The sequence below is a fragment of the Rhipicephalus sanguineus genome, unplaced genomic scaffold (genome assembly GCF_013339695.2).
Source record: "Rhipicephalus sanguineus isolate Rsan-2018 unplaced genomic scaffold, BIME_Rsan_1.4 Seq396, whole genome shotgun sequence".
Lineage (NCBI taxonomy): Eukaryota > Metazoa > Arthropoda > Arachnida > Ixodida > Ixodidae > Rhipicephalus > Rhipicephalus sanguineus.
Genome location: NW_023615164.1, coordinates 9,140 through 29,205, shown reverse-complemented (window position 1 = coordinate 29,205; position 20,066 = coordinate 9,140). Strand labels below are relative to the sequence as shown.

The 20,066-nt window shown below is 43.6% G+C and overlaps 1 protein-coding gene across 1 annotated transcript; it reads left to right on the top strand.

Moving 5' to 3' along the window:
- Positions 1-335: 335 nt before the first annotated feature.
- Positions 336-1,901, top strand: LOC119377196 (uncharacterized protein K02A2.6-like). The gene has a single exon (XM_037646776.1). The coding sequence runs from the start codon at positions 336-338 to the stop codon at positions 1,899-1,901; it is 1,566 nt and encodes a 521-aa protein (XP_037502704.1).
- The last annotated feature ends 18,165 nt before the right edge of the window (positions 1,902-20,066 follow it).

The following is a 20,066-nucleotide window of genomic DNA, read 5'->3' as shown; positions in this document are numbered from 1 at the left end:
TTAGCAGCAAAGTCCTCACCTTCTATGACGTTGACAAACCGATAGGAGTGCTTTGCGACGCGTCTTCCTACGGCCTAGGCGCGGTAATATTCCATGAAACTAGCGGAGAAGAAAGGCCTATCGCGTTCGCTTCGCGAACCCTCACCGCAGCGGAAAAGAAGTACGCACAGTGTGAACGCGAAGCGTTGGCACTGATATTTGGTCTTAAAAAGTTTCACCGCTATCTTTATGGTAGAGACTTCACAATTTACACAGACCACCAGCCACTACTTGGCATTTTAGGCGAAGGAAAACCTATACCAACGTTGGCCGCAGCGCGCATGCAACGTTGGGCAATGACTTTTGCAGCCTACAGGTACCGCCTTAAGTACCGTAAGGGCAAGAACATGGACGTGGCTGACGCCTTGTCCAGATTGCCGCAAGCAGTGCCAGCAGGAGTAGAATCCGCCGAGTGCCTGTCAGTATTTGAGTGTCTTCCACTGACAGCCGATGAAATCGCCAAAGCGTCCAGGCGATGTCTGACGTTAAGTCGTATAGCTGATTTCACTCTGAGTGGTTGGCCTGGCGAATGCCCGGAAGACCTAAGGGCGTATTATGTACGCAGAGACGAACTGTCACTGGAGCAGGGGTGCTTAACATGGGGAGTTCGGGTTGTTATTCCTGAAGTGCTGAGACATCGCGTGCTTGACATTCTGCACACTGAACATCCTGGGGCAAGCCGCATGAAAATGCTAGCCCGCAGTTTTGTGTGGTGGCCAGGAATTGACCTAGCCATAGAAGACTATGTAAAAAGGTGTAAAATATGCCAAGCAGTGCAACCTGCAGCTCCGTTAGCACCACTTCAACCCTGGAGTTATCCAGCCAGATGTTGGTCACGCGTCCATATAGACTTTGCGCAGACAAGTGCAAATGTGTTTCTTGTCCTTGTGGATGCCTATTCCAAGTGGGTCGAAGTGTGGCCAATGCTCTCTACTTCAACAGCAAAGACAATTGAAAAGCTTCGAAGTGCTTTTGCCGCTTACGGATTCCCGGAAGCACTAGTAAGCGACAATGGGCCACAATTTATCTCGGCCGAGTTCGCGCATTTCATGGCCACCAACGGCGTGAAACACATTCGCACTCCCCCCTACCATGCAGCTTCGAATGGTGCGGCTGAACGAACCGTACAGACCGTGAAACGCGCTCTGATGAAGGAACTGTTGGAAAGCAAATCGTCAGGTACGCGTCATTCGTTCCAGGAAAATATTGATAGTTTCTTGATGACATACCGCAACACACCAAATAGCGTGACGGGAAAGACACCCGCCGAGCTTTTTCTTAAGCGACAACCACGAACAAAACTTGCATTGTTGAAACCAGACTTTTCGAGATCAATGCACACGAAGCAGCAGAAACTCAAAGAGCAGCGGGATGTGAGTCGCGGGCGTGAGCGTTTGTTCGACGTTGGTGATAAAGTGTTCGTGAAAACTGTGCGCGGTGAGTGTGCCTCGTGGGAGGAAGGTGTGGTGCGTCAGGTTGTGAGTGCTGTGACATACGTGGTGAAAGTGCGCGAACAACTTCGGTTTACGCATGCCGATCACCTGCGACCACGCCATGCGGACCCGACACCAAGCCTGAATCCCAAGTCCGGACTCGGACACCCTTTAACGCCGCACAGCGACGTCACAGAGGAGAAATCACCGGCCGCAGGAAACTCAGCCAGAACTTCCGTTCCAGATAAACTGGTGGCTACTGATCCGACGCCTCCTGTTCAACAGCCTATCCCACCTGTCAACGTGAACTGCCCGACAGAGCTAGCAGCTCCGACGTCACAAACGGAGCCACGGTCAGCTTCGCCGTCAGCGGAAAGCCAACCGTTACGGCGCAGCACACGAACCCGCAAACCACCGGATCGTTTCTAGCACAAAGACTTTGCAAAATGAACTTACAAAATGTTAGAGGGAAGGAATGTGATAACGTGCACCGCATGCTGCCGCGCAGATATCGTCGCATGTATGACGTCACATCTGGCTATAAAATGTATGCGCTCGAGAATAAAGTGATCATTGTTTTGTGGCCACTGGTTGTGGCTATATCAGACACCACAAACGCCGACTAACAACTGAAGAGACGCACAACGGCTGAAACGAAAGAAGGCACGAAAACTTATCTGCGCATGCCCATGCAACCGGCGAACCTATTAACCCGGCACGCGTGGCGGTCTACGTGGAAGATAACTGTTAAGGCATTTGATTTCATCTTTATGCAAGTTAATCGACGGTTGGCTCACGCATGCGCTACCACTATTCTCGATATGCCATGCTTCAATCATCAGGCGCGTTTCTTCATTTCTATGCCGGTACAACACTGCGCATTCATCGAATTTTGGCGTGCACTTACAATCTCGACAATGTAAAGATAGATTAGAAGGTGAGCCTCCTGTTAGCGATCTCTTATGTTCCAACAATCTCTGGTTAATGCATCGGCCCGTCTGTCCTACGTAGAAGCGGCCGCAGCTGAAAGGGACCTTATACACCACACTCGTACGGCAATCAGTGAATTTGTTGGTGTGTTTTACGAAACAATTATCGGTCCGCTTCTTGTCTCTTACTCGCTCGTTCTTCCTCTGCACAGCGGCACAAATCTTACCTAGCTTATTGGCAGCCGTGAAAACAACATTAACGCCGTATCTACTTCCTACTTTCTTTAGCCTGTGAGATATGCAATGAATGTACGGAATACCTACGACACGCTTCTTCCTATCGCTTTCTGCAACCATGCTCGGACTTAACACAATAGACTTCTTTAAACGCTCAGCGACCGTGGCCACTGCATCACGAGGATACCCTACATCTAAAAGACGCGTAACCTGTGCGCTAAAGCTATCACTCATTTTGTGGTCACACGACTTGGTGAGGGCTGACTTAAGGCAAGACATGGCGATGCCGTTTTTTACAACCTTCGAGTGCTTCGACGAAAAATTTAACAGCGGTTTGGAAGATCTAGGAGAATACTGCCAGCACACGTGGTTCTTCTGGAACGTTAAGGAAATGTCTAGAAATTGTATTCCATTATTCTGAGGCACCTCTTTAGTAAAGCTCAGCCCTCCTCCATTTAATTCAAATTTTTCGCTCACGGAAGTTACCACCTTTTCAAAGTCCTCATCACTACAAAAAATCAAGTAGTCGTCCACATAACGAAAAACCTTAATAACCGAATTACCTAAGGCGCCTTCCAAAAGATTGTCAATCTTGCTAAGGTATAAATCACTAAGAACCGGAGCAACCTTAGAACCAATACATATCCCTGATTTCTGCACATAAACGCCTTCCTTCCAACCTACCAGCGTCGACTTTAAATACATGGAAAGGATTTCTAGAAATGCCCCGGTAGAAACACCACATTTATCGGTGAAAACCGTCTGGTCGCCTTGTTCGTTAATACATTCATTAACACATTTTAACAAGTCCTTATGCGGCAAAGAATAATATAGGTCTTCAATATCCATACTAAAAGCTTTACAACAGCCGGGGTTCTCCTCTGAGAGGAACTGAACTAGCGCCTGAGAATTACGCATACGAAAAGGGTCTGAAAAACTCAGAGAGGTTAAGCAGTTCTGCAAATAACTAGATACAGCGACTTGCCAGGTGCCTTGCTCTGAAACGATTGCTCGAAACGGAATCTCGTTCTTATGTGTTTTGGCTGAAAAAAACAATTCTAAAGTAAGTGATTTAGCCTTCTTGACATTACAAGCTATTCTCTCAAGATTATGTCTTAACAAAAGGTCGACAGCACGTTGCCTAACTACCGATGGCTTAAGTTTTACCGTCCTAAAATTCTTTTCTATGGCTGTTAATGCTTTTTCTGAGAACAAACTGTCCGGCATAATTACAAAATACCCTTCCTTATCTGAAATTACTGGCCTGAGTTTCTTCTCGACACAGTAATTAACCAAAGGCCGGATAGGATCAGAACATTTGAGATGCATATTAGAACCCTTGATGCTAGCAACGCAGTCTGAAATGCAGTGGGAACGCTCTTCTTCAGAAACAAGTCTAGTGATTGTACGCGGCAAACTTAAAACGTCTATTGGTTTCAGGTTCGGCTTAAAACAGTATTTAGGACCTAAGGCTAGGGTTTTGCAGTGACTATCATCTAAGGCAGCTCCTCCAAGGACTAGCAAGTTATTTTGCGGTGAAACAGTAGAAATAATCTTCCTCTTACATGGTTGAAGTTCTCGAAGTTTTACCCTCCATATGAATTCCGCATGCTGGTTAGCTACCCTCATCCAGTCGGCGTATATCTGCTTCTGGCGGCAGTCGTCACGTGAAGTCGAGCAATATGTGCCATATTGACCGCGGAATCATGGCGTCAAGTGAGATTTTACCAGGAATGCCTCAAGCTCCGTTGCTCGACTTCACGTGACGACCGCCGCCAGAAGCAGATATACGCCGACTGGCTGAGGGTAGCTAACCAGCATGCGGAATTCATATGGAGGGTAAAACTTCGAGAACTTCAACCATGTAAGAGGAAGATTATTTCTACTGTTTCACCGCAAAATAACTTGCTAGTCCTTGGAGGAGCTGCCTTAGATGATAGTCACTGCAAAACCCTAGCCTTAGGTCCTAAATACTGTTTTAAGCCGAACCTGAAACCAATAGACGTTTTAAGTTTGCCGCGTACAATCACTAGACTTGTTTCTGAAGAAGAGCGTTCCCACTGCATTTCAGACTGCGTTGCTAGCATCAAGGGTTCTAATATGCATCTCAAATGTTCTGATCCTATCCGGCCTTTGGTTAATTACTGTGTCGAGAAGAAACTCAGGCCAGTAATTTCAGATAAGGAAGGGTATTTTGTAATTATGCCGGACAGTTTGTTCTCAGAAAAAGCATTAACAGCCATAGAAAAGAATTTTAGGACGGTAAAACTTAAGCCATCGGTAGTTAGGCAACGTGCTGTCGACCTTTTGTTAAGACATAATCTTGAGAGAATAGCTTGTAATGTCAAGAAGGCTAAATCACTTACTTTAGAATTGTTTTTTTCAGCCAAAACACATAAGAACGAGATTCCGTTTCGAGCAATCGTTTCAGAGCAAGGCACCTGGCAAGTCGCTGTATCTAGTTATTTGCAGAACTGCTTAACCTCTCTGAGTTTTTCAGACCCTTTTCGTATGCGTAATTCTCAGGCGCTAGTTCAGTTCCTCTCAGAGGAGAACCCCGGCTGTTGTAAAGCTTTTAGTATGGATATTGAAGACCTATATTATTCTTTGCCGCATAAGGACTTGTTAAAATGTGTTAATGAATGTATTAACGAACAAGGCGACCAGACGGTTTTCACCGATAAATGTGGTGTTTCTACCGGGGCATTTCTAGAAATCCTTTCCATGTATTTAAAGTCGACGCTGGTAGGTTGGAAGGAAGGCGTTTATGTGCAGAAATCAGGGATATGTATTGGTTCTAAGGTTGCTCCGGTTCTTAGTGATTTATACCTTAGCAAGATTGACAATCTTTTGGAAGGCGCCTTAGGTAATTCGGTTATTAAGGTTTTTCGTTATGTGGACGACTACTTGATTTTTTGAAGTGATGAGGACTTTGAAAAGGTGGTAACTTCCGTGAGCGAAAAATTTGAATTAAATGGAGGAGGGCTGAGCTTTACTAAAGAGGTGCCTCAGAATAATGGAATACAATTTCTAGACATTTCCTTAACGTTCCAGAAGAACCACGTGTGCTGGCAGTATTCTCCTAGAAATTCCAAACCGCTGTTAAATTTTTCGTCGAAGCACTCGAAGGTTGTAAAAAACGGCATCGCCATGTCTTGCCTTAAGTCAGCCCTCACCAAGTCGTGTGACCACAAAATGAGTGATAGCTTTAGCGCACAGGTTACGCGTCTTTTAGATGTAGGGTATCCTCGTGATGCAGTGGCCACGGTCGCTGAGCGTTTAAAGAAGTCTATTGTGTTAAGTCCGAGCATGGTTGCAGAAAGCGATAGGAAGAAGCGTGTCGTAGGTATTCCGTACATTCATTGCATATCTCACAGGCTAAAGAAAGTAGGAAGTAGATACGGCGTTAATGTTGTTTTCACGGCTGCCAATAAGCTAGGTAAGATTTGTGCCGCTGTGCAGAGGAAGAACGAGCGAGTAAGAGACAAGAAGCGGACCGATAATTGTTTCGTAAAACACACCAACAAATTCACTGATTGCCGTACGAGTGTGGTGTATAAGGTCCCTTTCAGCTGCGGCCGCTTCTACGTAGGACAGACGGGCCGATGCATTAACCAGAGATTGTTGGAACATAAGAGATCGCTAACAGGAGGCTCACCTTCTAATCTATCTTTACATTGTCGAGATTGTAAGTGCACGCCAAAATTCGATGAATGCGCAGTGTTGTACCGGCATAGAAATGAAGAAACGCGCCTGATGATTGAAGCATGGCATATCGAGAATAGTGGTAGCGCATGCGTGAGCCAACCGTCGATTAACTTGCATAAAGATGAAATCAAATGCCTTAACAGTTATCTTCCACGTAGACCGCCACGCGTGCCGGGTTAATAGGTTCGCCGGTTGCATGGGCATGCGCAGATAAGTTTTCGTGCCTTCTTTCGTTTCAGCCGTTGTGCGTCTCTTCAGTTGTTAGTCGGCGTTTGTGGTGTCCTGATCTCTTTCTTGTGTCCGTGTTTGCACGCCCTGTCTCTTTTTAGAACTCATATCTTTGATGAGAATTTCCACCGCCTCCAATCGTCTCCAAAAACTATAAAACGACGTAAAATCGCAGAATAGGTCGTTCCTGAAGGATAGAAGCTTATATCTTTAATTAAAAATGCAACATTCTCCAATCGTCTCCAAACGCTACGAAACGTCCTCAAATCGCACAACAGATCGTTTCTGATGGCTAGAAGCTTATACGTTTAATCAAAATTACAACCATCTCCAATCGTCTCCAAACGCGACGAAACGTCGTCAAATCGCAGAATAGATCATTTCCGAAGGCTAGAAGCTTATACGTTTAATCAAAATTACAACCATCTCCAATCAACTCCAAACGCGACGAAACGTCGTGAAATCGCAAAATAAAGCGTTTCTGAACGGTAGATGCTCATGTCTTTGATGAGAATTTCCACCACCTCCAATCGTCTCCAAACACTATGAAACGATGTAAAATCGCAGAATAGGTCGTTCCTGAAGGGTAGAAGCTTATATGATTAATCAAAAATGCAACATTCTCCAATCGTCTCCAAACGCGACGAAACGTCGTCAAATCGCAGAATAGATCGTTTCTAAAGGCTAGAAGCTTATACGTTTAATCCAAAATACAACCATGTCCAATCGTCTCCAAACGCGACGAAACGTCGTGAAATCGCAAAATAAAGCGTTTCTGAACGGTAGATGCTCATGTCTTTGATGAGAATTTCCACCACCTCCAATCGTCTCCAAACACTATGAAACGATGTAAAATCGCAGAATAGGTCGTTCCTGAAGGGTAGAAGCTTATACGTTTAATCAAAATTACAACCATCTCCAATCGTCTCCAAACGCGACGAAACGGCGTGAAATCGCAAAATAAAGCGTTTTTGAAAGGTAGAAGCTCATATCTTTGAAGAGAATTTCCACCACCTCCAATCGTCTCCAAACACTATAAAACGACGTAAAATCGCAGAATAGGTCGTTCCTGAAGGATAGAAGCTTATATCTTTAATTAAAAATGCAACATTCTCCAATCGTCTCCAAACGCTACGAAACGTCCTCAAATCGCAGAATAGATCGTTTCTGATGGCTAGAAGCTTACACGTTTAATCAAAAATACAACTATCTCCAATCGTCTCCAAACGCGACGAAACGTCGTGAAATCGCAAAATAAAGCGTTTTTGAAAGGTAGAAGCTCATATCTTTGATGAGAATTTCCACCACCTCCAATCGTCTCCAAACACTATAAAACGACGTAAAATCGCAGAATAGGTCGTTCCTGAAGGATAGAAGCTTATATGATTAATCAAAAATGCAACATTCTCCAATCGTCTCCAAACGCGACGAAACGTCCTCAAATCGCAGAATAGATCGTTTCTGAAGGCTAGAAGCTTATACGTTTAATCAAAAATACAACCATTTCCAATCGTCTCCAAACGCGACGAAACGTCGTGAAATCGCAAAATAAAGCGTTTTTGAAAGGTAGAAGCTCATATCTTTGATGAGAATTTCCACCACCTCCAATCGTCTCCAAACACTATAAAACGACGTAAAATCGCAGAATAGGTCGTTCCTGAAGGATAGAAGCTTATATCTTTAATTAAAAATGCAACATTCTCCAATCGTCTCCAAACGCGACGAAACGTCGTGAAATCGCAAAATAAAGCGTTTCTGAACGGTAGATGCTCATGTCTTTGATGAGAATTTCCACCACCTCCAATCGTCTCCAAACACTATGAAACGATGTAAAATCGCAGAATAGGTCGTTCCTGAAGGGCAGAAGCTTATATGAATAATCAAAACGGCAACATTCTCCAATCGTCTCCAAACGCGACGAAACGTCGTCAAATCGCAGAATAGATCGTTTCTAAAGGCTAGAAGCTTATACGTTTAATCAAAAATACAACCATTTCCAATCGTCTCCAAACGCGACGAAACGTCGTGAAATCGCAAAATAAAGCGTTTTTGAAAGGTAGAAGCTCATATCTTTGATGAGAATTTCCACCACATCCAATCGTCTCCAAACACTATAAAACGACGTAAAATCGCAGAATAGGTCGTTCCTGAAGGATAGAAGCTTATATCTTTAATTAAAAATGCAACATACTCCAATCGTCTCCAAACGCGACGAAACGTCGTCAAATCGCAGAATAGATCGTTTCCAAAGGCTAGAAGCTTTTACGTTTAATCAAAAATACAACCATGTCCAATCGTCTCCAAACGCGACGAAACGTCGTGAAATCGCAAAATACAGCGTTTCTGAACGGTAGACGCTCATATCTTTGATGAGAATTTCCACCACCTCCAATCATCTCCAAACACTATGAAACGTCGTCTAATCGCAGAATAGGTCGTTTCCGATGGCTAGAAGCTTATACGTTTAATCAAAAATACAACCATCTGCAATCGGCTCCAAACGCGACCAAACGTCGTCAAATCGCAGAATAGGTCGTTACTGAAGGCTAGAAGCTTATACGTTTAATCAAAAATACAACCTTCTCCAATCGTCTCCAAACGCGACGAAACGTCGTGAAATCGCAAAATAAAGCGTTTTTGAAAGGTAGAAGCTCATATCTTTGATGAGAATTTCCACCACCTCCAATCGTCTCCAAACACTATAAAACGACGTAAAATCGCAGAATAGGTCGTTCCTGAAGGATAGAAGCTTATATCTTTAATTAAAAATGCAACATTCTCCAATCGTCTCCAAACGCTACGAAACGTCCTCAAATCGCACAATAGATCGTTTCTGATGGCTAGAAGCTTATACGTTTAATCAAAATTACAACCATCTCCAATCGTCTCCAAACGCGACGAAACGGCGTGAAATCGCAAAATAAAGCGTTTTTGAAAGGTAGAAGCTCATATCTTTGAAGAGAATTTCCACCACCTCCAATCGTCTCCAAACACTATAAAACGACGTAAAATCGCAGAATAGGTCGTTCCTGAAGGATAGAAGCTTATATGTTTAATTAAAAATGCAACATTGTCCAATCGTCTGCAAACGCGACGAAACGTCGTCAAATCGCAGAAATAGATCGTTTCCAAAGGCTAGAAGCTTATACGTTTAATCAAAATTACAACCAACTCCAATCGTCTCCAAACGCGACGAAACGTCGTGAAATCGCAAAATAAAGCGTTTTTGAAAGGTAGAAGCTCATATCGTTGATGAGAATTTCCACCACCTCCAATCGTCTCCAAACACTATAAAACGACGTAAAATCGCAGAATAGGTCGTTCCTGTAGGGTAGAACCTTATATGTTTAATCAAAAATGCAACATTGTCCAATCGTCTCCAAACGCGACGAAACGTCGTCAAATCGCAGAATAGACCGTTTCTAAAGGCTAGAAGCTTATACGTTTAATCAAAAATACAACCTTCTCCAACCGTCTCCAAACGCGACGAAACGTCGTGAAATCGCAAAATAAAGCGTTTTTGACAGGTAGAAGCTCATATCTTTGATGAGAATTTCCACCACCTCCAATCGTCTCCAAACACTATAAAACGACGTAAAATCGCAGAATAGGTCGTTCCTGAAGGATAGAAGCCTATATCTTTAATTAAACATGCAACATTCTCCAATCGTCTCCAAACGCTACGAAACGTCCTCAAATCGCAGAATAGATCGTTTCTGATGGCTAGAAGCTTACATGTTTAATCAAAACTACAACTATCTCCAATCGTCTCCAAACGCGACTAAACGTCGTGAAATCGCAAAATAAAGCGTTTTTGAAAGGTAGAAGCTCATATCTTTGCTGAGAATTTCCACCACATCCAATCGTCTCCAAACACTATAAAACGACGTAAAATCGCAGAATAGGTCGTTCCTGAAGGATAGAAGCTGATATCTTTAATTAAAAATGCAACATACTCCAATCGTCTCCAAACGCGACGAAACATCGTCAAATCGCAGAATAGATCGTTTCCAAAGGCTAGAAGCTTTTACGTTTAATCAAAAATACAAGCATGTCCAATCGTCTCCAAACGCGACGAAACGTCGTGAAATCGCAAAATACAGCGTTTCTGAACGGTAGACGCTCATATCTTTGATGAGAATTTCCACCACCTCCAATCATCTCCAAACACTATGAAACGTCGTCTAATCGCAGAATAGGTCGTTTCCGATGGCTAGAAGCTTATATGATTAATCAAAAATGCAACATTCTCCAATCGTCTCCAAACGCGACGAAACGTCGTCAAATCGCAGAATAGATCATTTCCGAAGGCTAGAAGCTTATACGTTTAATCAAAATTACAACACTCTCCAATCGCCTCCAAACGCGACGAAACGTCGTGAAATCGCAAAATAAAGCGTTTTTGAAAGGTAGAAGCTCATATCTTTGATGAGAATTTCCACCACCTGCAATCGTCTCCAAACACTATAAAACGACGTAAAATCGCAGAATAGGTCGTTCCTGAAGGATAGAAGCTTATATCTTTATTAAAAAGGCAACATTCTCCAATCGTCTCCAAACGCTACGAAACGTCCTCAAATCGCACAATAGATCGTTTCTGATGGCTAGAAGCTTATACGTTTAATCAAAATTACAACCATCTCCAATCGTCTCCAAACGCGACGAAACGGCGTGAAATCGCAAAAGCGTTTTTGAAAGGTAGAAGCTCATATCTTTGAAGAGAATTTCCACCACCTCCAATCGTCTCCAAACACTAAAACGACGTAAAATCGCAGAATAGGTCGTTCCTGAAGGATAGAAGCTTATATGTTTAATTAAAAATGCAACATTGTCCAATCGTCTCCAAACGCGACGAAACGTCGTCAAATCGCAGAATAGATCGTTTCCAAAGGCTAGAAGCTTATACGTTTAATCAAAATTACAACCATCTCCAATCGTCTCCAAACGCGACGAAACGTCGTGAAATCGCAAAATAAAGCGTTTTTGAAAGGTAGAAGCTCATATCTTTGATGAGAATTTCCACCACCTCCAATCGTCTCCAAACACTATAAAACGACGTAAAATCGCAGAATAGGTCGTTCCTGAAGGATAGAAGCCTATATCTTTAATTAAAAATGCAACATTCTCCAATCGTCTCCAAACGCTACGAAACGTCCTCAAATCGCAGAATAGATCGTTTCTGATGGCTAGAAGCTTACACGTTTAATCAAAAATACAACTATCTCCAATCGTCTCCAAACGCGACGAAACGTCGTGAAATCGCAAAATAAAGCGTTTTTGAAAGGTAGAAGCTCATATCTTTGATGAGAATTTCCACCACCTCCAATCGTCTCCAAACACTATGAAACGATGTAAAATCGCAGAATAGGTCGTTCCTGAAGGGTAGAAGCTTATAAGATTAATCAAAAATGCAACACTCTCCAATCGTCTCCAAACGCGACGAAACGTCGTCAAATCGCAGATCGTTTCTAAAGGCTAGAAGCTTATACGTTTAATCAAAAATACAACCATGTCGAATCGTCTCCAAATGCGACGAAACGTCGTGAAATCGCAAAATACAGCGTTTCTGAACGGTAGATGCTCATATCTTTGATGAGAATTTCCACCACCTCCAATCGTCTCCAAACACTATGAAACGTCGTCTAATCGCAGAATAGGTCGTTTCTGATGGCTAGAAGCTTATACGTTTAATCAAAATTACAACCATCTCCAATCGTCTCCAAACGCGACGAAACGTCGTGAAATCGGAGAACAGATCGTTTCTGAAGGATAGAAGCTTATATGTTTATTCAAAAATTCAACCATCTCCAATCGTCTCCAAACGCTACGAAACGCCGTAAAATCGCGGAATAGACCGTTTCTGAAAGCAGGAAGATGATATGTCTAATAAAAAATCAAGCACCTCCAATCGTCTACAAACGCGACAAAACGTCGTCAACTCGCAGTATAGATCGTTTGTGAAGGCAGGAAGCTGATATGTCTAATCAAATCAACCACCTCCAATCGTCTCCAAACGTGACGAAACGTCGTGAAATCGCAGAATAAAGCGTTTCTGAAAGCTAGAAGCTCATATCTCTGATGAGAAATTCCACCACCTCCAGTACTCTCCAAACACTATAAAAAGTCGTCAAATCGCAGAATAAAGCATTTCTAAAGGCTAGAAGCTTATATGTCTAATAAAAAAAACAACCACCTCCAATCGTCTCCAAACGCAACGAAACGTCGTCAAATCGCGGAATAGATCGTTTCTGAAGTCTAGAAGCTTGTATGTCTAAACAAAAATTTAAACACCTGCAATCGTCTCCAAACGCCACGAAACGTCGTCAAATCGCGGAATAGATCGTTTCTGAAGTCTAGAAGCTTGTATGTCTAAACAAAAATTTAAACACCTGCAATCGTCTCCAAACGCCACGAAACGTCGTCAAATCGCAGAATAGATCGTTTCTGAAAGCTGGAAGCTCATGTCTCTCATGAGAAATTCCACCACCTCCAATACTCTCCAACGCTATAAAACATCGTCAAATCGCAGAATAAAGCAGTTCTAAAGGGTAGAAGCTTCTGTCTAATCAAAAAGCCAACCACCTCCCATCGTCGCCAAACGCGACGAAACGTCGGGATATCGCAAAATAAAGCTTTACTGAAAGCTCGAAGCTCCTATCTCCGATGAGAAATTCCACCACCTCCAATACTCTCCAAACACGATCAAACGTCGTCAAATCGCAGAATCAAGCATTTCTAAAGGCTAGAAGCTGTCTAGGAACTGGAGGGCTCCGTCCTTCATCATCTCGACGGTGAAGTTCAAGCCACTGCCGTTCTCGCGGAACAACTTCAAGATTCAGGTAGAATGATACTAACTCTACTTTTTAGTAGTTGTCAAGTTCCTCTGGAATCCTTTCTAGAGTTAGTATCATTCTACCTGAAGTCCACATTTGTTAAACACGAAGAAGATATCTACATCCAAAAGAAAGGAATTTGTATTGGTTCTAGAGTTGCGCCCATACTGTGTGAAATATTTCTGAGCTTTGTGGACAGGAAGCTGGCACAACGTTTAGATGGAATGGCAAAACATATTTTCCGCTATGCTGATGATTATTTAGTGCTTTTCGAAGCTGGCGATTATTGTCGATATTCAGTTAATATCTTGAAGGTGTTCCGCGAGAACGGCAGTGGCTTCAACTTCACGGTCGAGATGATGAAGGACGGAGCCCTCCAGTTCCTAGACCTGCAGTTAGAATTTTTACCCACTCATGTTTCTTGGCGCTACCATCCTCGTTCACTGAAGCCACTTCTGATCTTCACATCAAATCATTCAAAAATAATAAAGCACGGTTTATCTTTTTCTTGTGTCCGTGCTGCATTGCAGAAGTCCTGCCAGGATAGATTGCAACTAAGCTTTGATGAACAGGTAGTTAGACTTAGGCAAGCGGGGTTTCCGGAACACGTAATTGCGGAAGTGTGCGAGAAGATGCGCGAACACCTAAAAACAAATGGAACGCAGCCTGGAAATGATGAGCGGACCGCCAGAGCAAAAAAGTACACGGTGATACCGTACACTCACCGAGTGGCACACGGTTTAAAAAACGTGGCCAAAAGATATGGCGTTGACGTAGTTTTCTCATCTCCTCATAAGCTGGTGTCCATTTGTGCAAAGGTACAGCAAAGCATTGATAAGCAGAGGAACGACAGGGAAAGTGTTCCTGGCAACTGTGCAATTAACCACAGCTACCACTATACAGATTGCAAGGAGGCCATAGTATACCAAATACCATTATCATGCGGAAAAACTTACATTGGCGAAAGCGGAAGATGCGTTAACGTTCGTCTTCGTGAACACGAACGATCATTGACAGAAACAAAGCCATTTTCTCTCGCCGCTTATTGCCACGAATGCGGCTGCGCACCCTTCTTCAGTGACACAATGATTTTATCGCATCATAAAGAGCAGGTAGCAAGGGAAGTGATCGAGGCCTTCCACATTAGAAGAAAAGGAGATAAGTGTGTTAGCATGCCATCGATTTCGCTGAGTGACGCAGAATTTTCGTACCTTTGCAGCCCCTGCAGACTATGATACCTGTTTTTTTGCTTTTACTTGCTTGAGACTTGTTTGGGTCTTATTCGCTTTTGGTGTTTTTTTGTTGTTTTGTTGTTGCACATCACCTATATATATTGCGTGTTTTTCCTAATAAACTTTAGTTGCGTGTCAGCGCCTGTCCTGTGCCTTCTTTTACTTCGTCGTCGTCTGTGAGCGCTGTTTCTACAAAGATGAACGCTTACCAACTCGCTCAAGCTTCCATTCTTATGAAGCTGATATGTCTAAACAAAATTCAACCACCTCCAAACGCGACAAAACTTCATCAAATCGCAGAATAGATCGTTTCTCAAGGCAGGAAGCTGCTATGTCTAATGAAGAATTCAACCACCTCCAATCGCCTGCAAACGCGACGAAACGTCGTGAAATCTCAGAATAGATCGTTTCTCAAGGCTAGAATCTCATATGTCTAATCAAAAATTCAACCACCTCCAATCGTCTCCAAATGCGACGAAACGTCGTGAAATCGCAAAATAAAGCTTTACTGAAAGCTAGAAGCTGGTATCTCTAATGACAAATCAACCACCTCCAATATTCTCCAAACGCGACATAACGTCGTCAAATCGCAGAATAGATCGTTTCTGAAGGCAGGAAGCTCATATCTCTGATGAGAAATTCCACCACCTCCAATACTCTCCAAACACGATAAAATGTAGTCAAATCGCAGAATAAAGCATTTCTAAAGGCTAGAAGCTTATATGTCTAATCAAAAATTCGACCACCTCCAATCGTCTCCAAACGCAACGAAACTTCGTCAAATCGCGGAATAGATCGTTTCGGAAGGCAGGAAGCTGATACGTCAAATCAAAAATCAACCACCTCCAATCGTCTCCAAACGCGACAAAACGTCAAATCGCAGAATACATCGTTTTTGAAGGCAGGAAGCTGATATGTCTAATGAAAAACAACCACCTCCAATCGTCTCCAAACGCAACGAAACGTCGTCAAATCGCGGAATAGATCGTTTCGGAAGGCAGGAAGCTCATATGTCTAATCAAAAATCAACCACCTCCAATCGTCTTCAAACGCGACGAAACGTCGTGAAATCGGAAAATAAAGCGTTTCTGAAAGCTAGAAGCTCATATCTCTGATGAGAAATTCCACCAGCTGCAATACTGTCCAAACACTATGAAAGGTCGTCAAATCGGAGAATAAAGCATTTCTAAAGGTTAGAATCTTATATGTCTAATCAAAAAACAACCACCTCCAATCGTCTCTAAAGGCGACGAAACGTCGTCAAATCGCGGAATAGATCGTTTCTGAAGTCAGGAAGCTGATATGTCTAATCAAAAATTCAACCACCTCCAATCGTCTGCAAACGCGACGAAACGTCGTCAAATCGCAGAATAGATCGTCTCTGAAGACTAGAAGCTTATATGTCTAATTATAAAATCAACCACCTGCAATCGTCCCAAAACGCGACGGAACGTCGTCAAATCGCAAAATAAAGCTTTTCTGAAAGCTAGAAGCTCATATCTCTGATGAGAAATTCCACCACTTCCAATACTCTCCAAACTTAAAACGTCGTCAAATCGCAGAATGAAGCATTTCTAAAGGCTAGAAGCTTATATGTCTATTAAAAAATCCAACCACCTCCAATCGTCTCCAAACGCCACGAAACATCGTCAAATCGCAGAATTGATCGTTTTTGAAGGCAGGAAGCTGATATGTCTAATCAAAAATTCAACCACCTCCAATCGTATTCAAACGCCACGAAACGTCGTTAAATCGCAGAATAAATCGTTTCTGAAGGCTAGAAGCTTATATGTCTCATCAAAAATTCAACCACATCCAATCGTCTCCAAACGCGACCAAACGTCGTAAATCGCAGAATTGATCGTTTCTGAAAGCTAGAAGCTCATATCTCTGATGAGAAATACCACCACCTCCATTACTCTCCAAACACGATAAAACGTCGTCAAATCGCAGTTAAAGCATTTCTAAAGGCAGGAAGCTGATGTCTAAACAAAGTTCCAAACGCGACAAAACTTCGTCAAATCGCACAAAAGATCGTTTCTCCAGGCAGGAAGCTGATATGTCTAATCAAGAATTCAACCACCTCCTATCGCCTGCGAACGCGACGAAACGTCGTCAAATCACAGAATAGATAGTTTCTGAAGGCAGTAAGCTTATATGTCTAATGAAAAATACAATCACCTCCAATCGTCTCCAAACGCGACGAAACGTCGTGAAATCGCAAAATAAAGCGTTTCTGAAAGCTTGAAGCTCATATCTCTGATGAGAAATTCCACAGCCTCCAATACTCTCCAAACACGATAAAACGTCGTCAATTCGTAGAATAAAGCATTTCTTAAGGCTAGAAGCTTATATGTCTAATCAAATTCAACCACCTCCAATCGTCTCCAAACGCGACGAAACGTTGTCAAATCGCGGAATAGATCGTTTCTGAAGGCAGGAAGCTGATATGTAGTATCAAAAATTCAACCACCTCCAATCGTTTCCAACGCGACAAAACGTCGTCAAATCGCAGAATAGATCGTTTCTGAAGGCACGAAGCTGATATGTCTAATCAAAAATTCAACCACGTGCAATCGTCTGCAAACGCGACGAAACGTCGTCAAATCGCAGAACAGATCGTTTCTGAAGGCTAGAAGCTTATATGTCTAATCAAAAATTCAACCACCTCCAATCGTCTCCAAATGCGACGAAACGTCAAATCGCAGAATAGATCGTTTCTCATATCTCTGATGAGAAATTCCACCACCTCCAATACTCTCCAAACACGATAAAACGTCGTCACATCGCAGAATAAAGCATTTCTAGAGGCTAGAAGGTCATATGTCTAATCAAAAATCCAACCACCTCCAATCGTCTCCAAAAGCGACGAAACGTCGTCAAATCGTAGAATAGATCGTTTCTGAAGGCGAGAAGCTTATATATCTAATCAAAAATTCAACCACCTCCAATCGTGTCCATACGCGACGAAACGTCGTCAAATCGTAGAATACAGTGAAACCTCGTTGATACGATCACATCTCAAACGAATTTCGGGGTGATACGAATTTTTCGTTGGTCCCGGCCAAGGCCTTCTGCTATTTATGGAGTACGGTTGCTGCGAACCAATTTACACCCAGCGACGTTTGATACGAACGTACGCTACCGGACAGCTACGAAGAGGTGTTGTCCTCGCTGTCGCGGAAGACACGCCAAGCACGTGTGAGCGAGGGAACCCAAGCGCGGACATGCGCGCCGCACCGCCAAATCGTCAGAATCACGGTGTAAGAAAAACACTTTTCTTGTGGTCCGAATAAACCTTCAGAGATACGGCACGGCCTTCGAGAATGTGTGCGCGAATCTTTGAAGCTCTTATGTGCCTCCATGCGCCTTCGCGTTTAGATTACAGAGGACATTTTACAGCGAAAGCTGTTATGAGATCATTTCACCGGCCGTTTTTGGCGCCGTAGTTGTCCGCCGCCGCCGCCGCCGGTGTCTGTAACCAGTATCGCTCGAAATAAGAAAAAAAATCAAATAAGAAAGAAATTCCAGGATGGAACGAGGTTCGAACCTGGGCCCTCTGCGTGGGAGCCCAGTATTCAACCTCTGAGCCATGCCGGTGCTTGAAGCTGCTTTGCAAAAAGGTCGTACGCAGGCTTCATGTCGGGAAGGAACCACATTAGCATATGCAATATAGCGTGGTAGAAGAGTAAAATAAGCACCAAGCGTCGCACAGCGCGAATTCTGTAACCAGGCGTCACACAATGCGAATTGCGCAACGAGTAGGTTGTTGAATGCTTCCAATCCATTACAAAGGGCTGTGCCATAATTCGTCGTCATCAGGCACAGCATCAACAAAGTGTGCATAATGCCTTACATGCGTTTAGCAGGTACCAATGCTCTCCGTAGAATGACGAAAAATGGCACAGTGCCTGCTGCCCTACTTCTCAAAAATTACAATTATTTATTGCGTAGTGGGTTCCTCGCAAGTGCACTTGTATTGGTTGCCAAGGAAGCCCATAAGCGCATGATCCATTTCCTCGGGATCTCAGTAAAGTTCTCCCCCCCCCCCCACCCCGCCGTCTCTCTCCCACGTCAACGTATGTTATACAGCATGACGGTAGAGGGAAATAGCGACCGGGCGTCACCCAATGCAAATTACATAACTGGTGGGCCGTTTAAAGCTTCCAACCCATTACAAAAGGCTGAGTCATAATTATTCATCGTCATCAGTCGTCGCGTCAACAAAGTGCACATAATGTCTTACATACGTGTAGCTGGTGCCTGGCTTCTCCGCAGAATAACGAATAATGGTTTAGTAGGTGCTTCCCAACTTCACAAAAATTGTGATTTATGGCGTAGTGGGTACCTTTCTAGTGTACTTGTATTGTAGCCCCAAGAGAGCTTGCAACGGGCTCCAGAAACGCCGCTCTTCCAGCTTTCGCTGTGACTGTGCTGCGGTTTCAGCGCAGGCCTGGCATTTTTTTTTCTAACGCGTCGATGCGGGCTGCTGTCGTTGTACTCTGTTTACATGTGCCTGCCTCGTGCATCAGACATCCTATGAAAGGTGGACGAGGACCGAAAGAAGGGGAGGACGGTCTTGGTGAGAGAGTCAGGCCTCACAACATCAACATGCGCGACCGTTCAGGTCGCACTTGTGCGGGCACGGCCTTAAATCTCCCAAAAAACATCCCCAACATCTCCATGACAACAAAATCATAACACAGGGCCGTGATTCTGTAATTTTGTGGCCTTAATCCATCGCGTCAAAGCGCTTCTTTTGTGACTTTCGCTGCAGTACTCTGGTGTCGTGCAAAAAACCATACTAAAATTTGGAAGGGGCTACTGCTGTCGCGGTTCACAACGCACCTGGTTCATTAATTAAGTACGCGCGTACGGGCCATATATTTACGAGTGCTGGTATGATTGCCCACATCTAAAAACTTAACTCACAATCATTCAGGGTTCTTCCTGACGTTGCTGCGACCCTGAAAAACAATAAATGAAAATGTGAACATATTCGACAGAGATATTTGTCTGGCTGTGTGAAAATTCATACGACAAATAATACTATCCAGGCACTTATAGTCCAAAGTTGCTAAAGTCTACGGAACCAGTGGAGAAACACCGCAGCAACGAGAACGGCGGGAAGAAGGACGATGGAGAGGGGGACACCACGAAAGAAAGTCGCTAGCTGCGCAGCCGGCCTAGCAGTCACCCCTGAAGAAGGGACCGAATGGGTCCCGACAGTGGGGTCAGTTTAGAGTTTTTAATGTTTAACTTTAGCACCTTTGTACTATAATTGGCTGGAGAGTTTAATATCTTTCGTATGAATAAATGAAAATGTACGCCGGCTTTCTTTTGTCGCATGCTAATTTTCCATCCTTTCTGGTGATCGAAGTTCGGATGATACGAATATTTTTGGTGGTCCCGTGAGATTCGTATCAA